The 9,256-nt window shown below is 27.2% G+C and overlaps 1 protein-coding gene across 2 annotated transcripts; it reads right to left on the bottom strand.

Annotated features, from left to right (window-relative positions):
• Positions 1-2,606: 2,606 nt before the first annotated feature.
• LOC100168104 (vacuolar protein sorting-associated protein 26B-like) lies at positions 2,607-8,677 on the bottom strand. 2 transcript variants are annotated; one of them, XM_029489410.1, is made up of 8 exons: positions 8,514-8,532; positions 8,080-8,402; positions 6,420-6,554; positions 4,739-4,971; positions 4,487-4,651; positions 4,317-4,423; positions 4,010-4,221; positions 2,607-3,301 (listed from the first exon to the last, which is right to left on the bottom strand). In XM_029489410.1, exons 2-8 carry the CDS (start codon positions 8,080-8,082, stop codon positions 3,053-3,055), a joined length of 1,104 nt encoding a protein of 367 aa, XP_029345270.1. In that variant the 5' UTR covers positions 8,083-8,402; positions 8,514-8,532; the 3' UTR covers positions 2,607-3,052. The 2 variants fall into 2 exon arrangements, with proteins under 2 accessions (XP_029345270.1, XP_001951897.1); XM_001951862.5 differs by having other exon boundaries at positions 8,080-8,677.
• Positions 8,678-9,256: the final 579 nt, after the last annotated feature.

Here is a 9,256-nt window from a genome sequence, read left to right as displayed (position 1 = left end):
GATTAATTTTACCATTTATTTTGGGCATTTTAAACAAGTTTTTAAACACAAATTGATAATAAAAAAAAAATAGCAGTCAATAAGAAAAAACGTAAACGTGATGATGTGATTAACGAACGAACACGTACTGCTTTTCATTTCATCGTACAATTCATACCCGGCTAATATTTGATTATTTGGGAAAGTTTGAATTTATATTTGTTTCGTGATAATAAGATAAATCTATAGGAGTATAGGGGATCCATTAGGTTTTACCACAACTATACTAATTGTTGATATTGTCGATAAAAAGGTTGATTATTAAGCAATAAAGAGACTATCGTCGTAAAGAGACGTACGTGTTAGATACGACAGACTACGACCATCCAATTATGATTTTTCCCGGCAATTTTACGTTTATAAAAATATAAAATGTGAAATATGCCGAAATATGCTAAAAATTGCTCAAATATGCGTTTTTCTTAAAATATGACGAAATATGCAAAAATATGCAAATTCAAACTTAGTATTTAATTTCGTAATTTCATAAAACACATTTATAACTCACTATTAGAATAGACTACGACCACTACAAAGAAATATGCAAATGCAAGAAGTCCCGAACCCTAGTTATGAATATCTAACTCAACATAATTTGCACATTTTCGTGATTTTTACGGTTTTTGTCAAAATTTAAACTTTAAATGCTTATAAAATAAAATTGTGACTATTGGTTTTTAATATATTTTAAATGTCATTGTAACAATACATCAGGAGCCTTGTATTAATTTTTCACGCATTTTTACCCAACAAATAAAACTTTATTAACATTCATAGAAAAAAAAAATTAAAAAAATTGAAAATGTATTATGTCTTTAAACAGCTCAAAACAAGTCAAAATATTTTGAAAACCTACCTATTTTATGGTGTATAAAAAATGCTAATATAAATTTACAGTGAAATTTTCATGTATCTACGGTCATTTATTGTTTTAGAGTTACGCCAAAAACCAAAATCGATTTAGTCAAAAAATGATCTTGCGTAAAAATTCCTGTTTTTCCTTAATTTATAGTTATGTTATTTTCCCGGCGCTTTTGAAAACTATTGAAATTGAAAATCGAAGCAGTTTTAGTGCCCCAAACCATGACAGACAAAAAAAAAAACCACACATCATTGTAAAATCAATATATTTATCGTCTCACTCGGAATCTAAAAACCGTATGAGGTTCACTACTTGACTAGATAATATTCTTACTTCTAAATTATAAAAGAGGTCAATTCATTCTAATTTTTAAACTAACAGAGCTAAATGTGATATGCTGGACGTACCTACAATTTGCTATGTTATGCGTTTGTAAGACGTAGTGATTACATGCTTGTGAAGCTCTCAAGTAACCTCATAAAGTAAGATATCGTTTAAACCATTTTTTTTTATAAACACTTACATGTCTTGTATACTTGGAGGAGAATTGGAAAAGGTTTTTAAATAACAGCCAAAATGAATACATTCATTGGAAAATTATGTTCTCAAATCTGTATTGTATTTATTTTTTAAAAGCCAGCAGATATCCTTATGTCTGCGGCTGTCATTTTAGTTAGTTTTAAAAAAAGTAGTATTTTTTGACAGGTTCACATAGGTAATGGATCACTATAAACATTTTCCTGCTCCTAAAATTTTTACGCCCGGGGCATTAGCCCCAGTTGCCACCCCTTAAATGCACCACTGAGTCTAAGTACAGTACACATTCCATAGTTAAGTCTATTGAATAATAGTTTATAGTTAAATCTAATCTACGGATACGATTATGAGGAATGACGAAATACGATTACGATTTAGGTAGGTACAAGTTATTAAGATCAAACATTCAGCTATGCCCAAGGTAAAACAATCTTGTTAATTTTTCTTAGTCGATTGTTTGGATTTTAAGAAAATAAGTCTAAAAAGTAGAACTGTTAAACAGTATATCATTCAAAACATGTTTAAATTTTAAGACAAAAATAATTTATATACATTTATAAAATGTTTCAAGTAATATAGCATTGAGCATATAGTTATATAGAATATTAACTAATAACTATTAAATGCACAGCATTGGATAGTAGTATAATACTATTATAATGTTAATATTTTTGTAGAGAAATATAGAATATACTATAAAATTACATACAGCTACAAATTTAATTATTTGTTTTTTTTTAATAGAAACATTAAAAACTGATCAATAAATTTATTTATAAATACATATATGATACATTTACTATACGATTAAAATGACATAGTTCGTAATAAATACAATAAATAATTTTTTAAAAAAATACACGTCTTGTAAACATGACTATTTTAATAGTTGGCTAAGGTAATAAATTTGTTTACATTATCCGCTGATGCACGAACCAAAATAATATCAGGTGATTATAATTATAATAAATAATAATAATGTATTGAATGATTTTATATACATTTCATAAAATACAAGAATATATATTTTTCATTATTTGAATTTGATTAAAATAAAACAATTATAAGTGTTTACTATAAATTAAATCAATTACATTTTTAAACAATAAATCACAATAACAATAATTAAGGTACCTATAGAACTTCTACGAAATCAACAGATAAATAACCTGTGTATAAAAATATATAAATTAATATATTTATGTAGATAAATATTAATTTTTGGTATTATATAGAGTGAACCACTGTGTTCTCGCTTACAGCAAACACAGGAAAACAGGAAAACACAGTGGCCCACTCTGTATATAACAACTATATCATTTGTAGAGTATAAAAATTTGCCGCTTTGTATAACATAAAGTATTTAACAAGTGATAAATTGTTTGTATATTAATTTATAGTACAATTTTATATTATGTAAAAAAAAAAATTTAAGTGGTTAACCTGTTAACATAGGTATTATTAATACATTTTTCAATAATTAGGACTAGGCATAATACACTATTATTTTTAAAAGTTTTAAATAATTGGTTACTTTTATTTTTCTAAAGAAATTCGGAATCAAAATTAATGGCATTTTGTAGACATATAAAACAATATTATTACTATTTCATATTATTCACTAGTACTATCCTCAATTGATGAACGTATTTGTTCATCATCGCCTTCATTCATTGGGGAATGGTTATGATCATTTTCCGAGTCAGTATTGTCAATTGAACCAGATGGTTGAACTGATTGAGTTGTTGTTCTTGGAGCTTCACTTCCTTTAGGTCCATCTTTACCAGAGACTAAATGAGAAGGTTCATTACGATTTTGCATTCCTTTTAAATGTTTTTCTCCTTTCCGCCATAATGTTATTTCCTGTAAATTTATATATTTTACAGCTTTAATGGTGTATGAAATTTAAACTGAAATTCAGTTATATAGAATTTCTTTTTGAATTTTGGGGAATATGGAAATAATAAATAAAAATTGGCTTGTTTGTGAACTTTAAGTGACAATTTGTAATTTAAACTATTTAGAAGCATTTAAATAATGTTTGTATACAAAAAGCTTACATTTATGATTTTTGATTTGATATTTAACAAAAATGATTCAAAGATACACATTTTAAAAACATCCTAATTAAATTCTATACCATGCAATTTTTAAATTTGAATTACTCTTTAAAAATAATTTACAATTATATGAGGTAAGTATTATAAGTCTTTAAGCAATCAATGTTTTGTTAATACATTTTGTCTCATCTAAGTTTTAACTTCATTAATATATATGTAAACAATTTATATATATCAAATATTGATAAGTTTCTATGATTAATATTTATTAATTAAAACAAAATAATAAGCATCATAGGAGAGAAAATCTTTGTAATGAAAAAAATACATTGTTAAATCAATACATTTATCGCTTTGCTGAAAATCTAAAATACTAATGGTCAAATAAACATTAATTTAAATATTTAATGTTGTTTTAAATATAACTTAGTAAATATTATTGTTATTATTTTTAATGATTTTAAATATGGATCAATAATTTGTTAATTAAATCAAAAAAGTTATAACGTACTTGTTGTTTAAAATAGCGTCTATCTTCTTCATCCATTAAAACAAGATTTAAAAAGTATCTCACTGAAAACCTCTTGTTTACATCTCTCATAGTAGGTGTGAGATCATAACCAGCAAGAAATACTCTAATAGGAATACTTTCTCCCCTAACAGGTGCTCCATCCATTATTTCATACTTAGCTATAGTTTCGTTTTCATTAAATGTATTGGGACCTAAACAATAAAAAATATATATTTGTTAACTAACTAAAAAATGTCAATTATATTTTACTTGAATAATAAAACTAATATAACATAATGAATCTAACCAGATCCAGTAGTTTCTCTTTTAATTATTGCAATTTCCATGTGTTTTATCTTTATTCGTACTAGTAGAAAATAAATTTTACCTACAATTACATCTTTCAAGTGGTATCTAAAAAATATATACATATATTAATAAATTAGAGTATAAAATTATATTTGAGTAATAACACACTTGCACTTATTGTATTCAAACTCAATATGTAAACAATCTTCAATTCCTACTTCCATTTTTATACTATTATTCATATCAGGATAAGAGGATAAAGTATGTACTATAATATCCATTTCTTTAACTATGTCATAGATTCTTCGTATGACGGTAACCCTCAAAAAGTACCTAAAAAAAAATAGTATACAATCATTTACACCTTAATATTAGATATTTATTATTAAATTAATTGTTTTATTAACTATTACACTATACCTCAGCCTCACATTAGAGCCAGTATATGTCTCATATGGTTTTTCTACATTTAAAAATTCAAAATTATATGAAGTATTCTGCAACATTTCTCCAGGCCTGGCCAGTTCTTTGACTAGTGATGTAAACTCATGATGGTTTCCTCGATCATAGTACATTTCTATTTGGCCTATGAATTCAACTTTAATACCCTGATGTTCCAAACGACTGCTTGACTTTTTTAGTATTACATTGACCTATTAATAATATAATTTTTTTTAAATGCAAGACATAAAATGATTTTAATAATAATAACATGACAGTTTAATTCTTCATTCAGATAATTATTTATCATAGTAGATCTAAATTCAATGGCATAATTTGGGGGGGGGGGATAGTGGGCAAGGTATAGATTTGCACCTTTCTAATTTTATAAGAAACTAGGGGCCTGGCTAATTAAAAAAAAATATATTTTTATAATTATGAAGAAATATTATTTTGTGTATTTAATATACTTTTTTTTTTCAACATCATCCAACAATTTATCAACTGACACAACAAAAATTCTAAAAACAAGATTACCACTTATTATTTTATCCAACCTTTCTAAAAACCTAAAATTACACAATTGAGATAAGTAAGGTATCTACTCTATATTTATTTATCTGCTCTTTTTTTGTCAATGATACTGAATGCTGAAATTACTTTTCAACTTTTTTTTAATTAACTTTTTACCCCTTTTAATTACGATTTTTACGTTTTGAATATTATAAAATTTAAATATTAATAATGTTAAAGTGGAAAAAGTTATTTTAAAATTTAAGGTAGTCGATTTCAAGTAAATTTTATAACAATTTCAAATGTTTTCAGAAATTTAATCAGATAAATAGTTAAGAGGATGAGATACTCATATGTTGTATCCATCTTACAAGTGTGTAACATAATCACTTTTACGCTCAGCAGAACACATGTAGCTCCGTTAATTTAAAAATTAGAGTAAATTTACCTCCTATAAAATCTAAAAGTAAGATTAATAATCTAGGCAACCTTATGGGCTTTTTATTATATTTTAATTTTAAAGCGAGTTATGAGTAGTTTAAGATTTACAAACAATTTACAATTTTAAAATAATTATAGCTTGCTTCTAAATTAAAATATAATAAAAAGCACATTCTTAAACTAACCGAGCTACACGTGTTCGGATGAGCTTAAAATTTGCTGTTACACACTTGTAAGACGGAGAAAACATATGCGGGTATCTCGTCTTCTTAACTATTTATCTGATACAATTTCTGAAAACATTTGAAATTGTTACAAAATTTAGTTGAAATTGACTTTCTTAAATTTTAAAATAACTTTTTCTACTTCAACATTATTAATATTTAAAAATTCTTAATATTCAAAATATAAAAATCACAATTTAAAAGGGTAAAAAATTAATTTTAAAAAAGTGGAAAAGGCATTTTCAAGAAAACTTTATGGCGAATTAAAATATGTTTTCGGAATTTTCTTTCGATTACAAAGACAGTCAGTACAGTAGGGAAAAGATAGGTTTATTTTGGTAGAAAACACAGATGGGTCGTATACCTTTAACTTCAAATCATTATAAATTAATGAACAATTTTACTAACCGTCATTTACCCAACATTTTAAAAATATTTATGAAAAAAGTATCTAAGTAAAATAAAAATGTTAAGTGTATTACTCTTCCAGATACGGTTTCTCCATCATAATATATTAAACTTTGATCTTTTTTACTGCTTTCGTCTAGTTTCTTTTTTCCATCCGGTCGATCTAACACTATTTCCAACTCCGCTGTCTGCCCGAGCCCGAAAAAAGTCTGTAACAATCATGTTAATATATATTATAAATAACCACTAAAAAAAAAAATGTTTTATTCCATAAATTAGAAATTATTACAACAGATCAATTTAAAAAATTTAAACTTATACATAGTGAAAACAATTTCTAGTCTTATATTAGATATACCATTAAATAAAATAGTTGGCCAAGTTTAAGGACAATAATGATGATAAGTATAAAATTAAGATAAAATTATTATTTTAGAATGAACAGTTAGGTCAGGCGCACACCAAAGCAGTGAAAATGGGTGGCCAGGTTATGGTATTCGGCATGCAGATGGTCGTGGCAGTTTTCTTTTTCACTGCATATATGTGCGCCCACACTTAATCGACAAGATTTATTTGATAATATTAAGTTTTATTAAACATGAAGATACAACAATGTCGGTATGTTACAATTATTGGGGTGTATTAAATATTAAAAATATACAAGAATAGGTAGAAGTTATATTTTTCATAATTTACCACAAAATAATTAAATGAAAGTGCCAACTACCTATAATAATTAATAATAGTAATGTATTTACTATAGAATTGCTAACTCAAATATAATTTGATTTATTTTATTGATTTAATATTGTATGGAGGAGACATATAATCTTAAAAAATACATGTAAGCATGTAATTATTAAATACACAATTATAGTGTAAGCAACTCAGTTTTTGCTGAATACAGATTGATACTTGTTTACCGATTATAAGCAATGAACAAGATATAGTTTCTTTAATCATAAACTTATAATATTTACTATAGGAATAAAAATAAAACTATCAAATTCTACTAAGTGATACTGTTCTAAAGAACCTCAAAACAAAAATGTGTGAATAACTTGCTATGTGTTGTCATTGAAACAATTGTATAGGTAGTATTAATATTTAATATTTTAGACCATCAAATTAATAAAATAGGTAGGTATCGAGAATTTATAAAATAAGAAAACTGGGTGCCTAGGTATTTTGTTCAGTTAAAATTGATTTAGATTAGGTACTTTCTTAATTAAACATTTTTCTATAATACTATTAAAATACCATACATACAATGAGTTTAATTATCTCGAAAAAATACCTATTAAAATTTAAAAATAAGCACGTAGGTACTGATAAAATCACCTAACTGGTTATAAATGAATATTCTGTTTAAGTAAAATAGTCTAATTTTTAAATCAACTGTGATTGGAAATATTATGTTAACATGTAAGATAGCAGCGGATAGTAAATGTTTAATGCCAATTTGAAAAATACCTACCTATGAACAAAACCCTAATGGTAACCTATTATTTATGACAATATTGTGTGTGGTAAGGTCCACTGATAGGAGGTAAATGCACACAAAGTTAGCTAGGTATGTAAAAAGATTGTAACAAATAGCCATAATATTTGACACATTCAAACACGTCATATTGTTTGGCGGTCTGAAGACTGACACGAGTGACGATGTAATTGGGGGAGTCGACTGTGGTTAACAAACAACAGTTAATCACCAAAACGGAGGGCGGCACTCACCATTTTCGAGTTTCTTCGTCGTCGTCGGTGGCTGGACTAATCTCTGGACGACTGGACCACCGTCCGCGTACAAAAAAAACCGTCGACGGCGGACGGCACGCGAAGGTGAGCGTCTTGATAAGGATGACGTGCTGACGGTGTCCACCGCCCAACAGCAGAAAAACAGACCCTGTCCTCCGCTGTGCACTATCTCAATCGGCAGACAATATCATCGTCGTGGACATGGCTGGCTATTCCAAAAACGCACACGACTAAAAATTCGTACACTGCCTTCGGTCGATGGTTCCCGGGTGCAACGCGACACAACACACGACAGTTCACAACTGTAAACGATTTGATTTTAATTTTTACTTATTATCAATCGACACACACACGACAGACGTTACAATAAAAAAAAAAAAAAATGAAAATAATAAATCGAAAAAAACACCCACAAGCTGACGGCGGTCAATATCACAATTATTCACAATATCGCAAGTATAATAATGTATTATTATTATTACGTACGTACATATAATATTTTATAGTATTAAGTATATAATAAATATGTATAACAAACGGTGCGTGCGTATTATGTACATACGTATAATATATACAATATATATATTATAATGTTATGTGTGTGGATTGCAGTACGGTGGTCATTTATAAGTAATAAGTATGATAATATCACGTACATAGAAGTAACTATGTGTTGGTAATGTTTCGACTTTTCGAGATAAGTTTTTATTCGCCGTGACAGAGTTGTACGGGATATGCAAGCGCCCAGTGCAGCCACGTCGTACGGGCCAACGGACGGAGAAAACGTATACGTCACGGCAGACGGTATTTTTTTATTGGAACATAATATAGGTACTAATAGCATACTAACATGGGTATTAAACATATAATGTAGTGTGTTATGTAATGTAACTATGTTACTATAGTAACTTATTTAATAAATAATATATACTCCTAATAATTAGGAACCTACCTATTAAGTATTAATTATTTGATTATTTCAATTTTCAGTTCTCCCTCGTACCGCCCACGCATTAAAATAGTAATTACATCACTATAGTATCAACTATTGGGTGGTTTTTTAAAAATATTTACAGTCTCACGTATTATAGCCGTATATGTATGATGTTATCTATATTCTATACTTAAGATTAAGTATAATGGCATAATGGTATAC

The sequence above is a fragment of the Acyrthosiphon pisum genome, chromosome A2 (genome assembly GCF_005508785.2).
Source record: "Acyrthosiphon pisum isolate AL4f chromosome A2, pea_aphid_22Mar2018_4r6ur, whole genome shotgun sequence".
NCBI lineage: Eukaryota > Metazoa > Arthropoda > Insecta > Hemiptera > Aphididae > Acyrthosiphon > Acyrthosiphon pisum.
Note: the sequence above shows the minus strand (reverse complement) of the source record. Positions and strands in the feature narration are given on the sequence as shown.

What these genes read in the sequence shown, in the direction of transcription:
- LOC100168104 (XM_001951862.5), bottom strand. An exon ending in GAGAAACCGTATCTGGAAGA is followed by an intron (nt 4,972 to 6,419) that starts GTAATACACTTA and finishes TATTATTAATAG; the next exon opens with GTCAATGTAATACTAAAAAA. An exon ending in GGCTCTAATGTGAGGCTGAG is followed by an intron (nt 4,652 to 4,738) that starts GTATAGTGTAAT and finishes ATTTTTTTTTAG; the next exon opens with GTACTTTTTGAGGGTTACCG.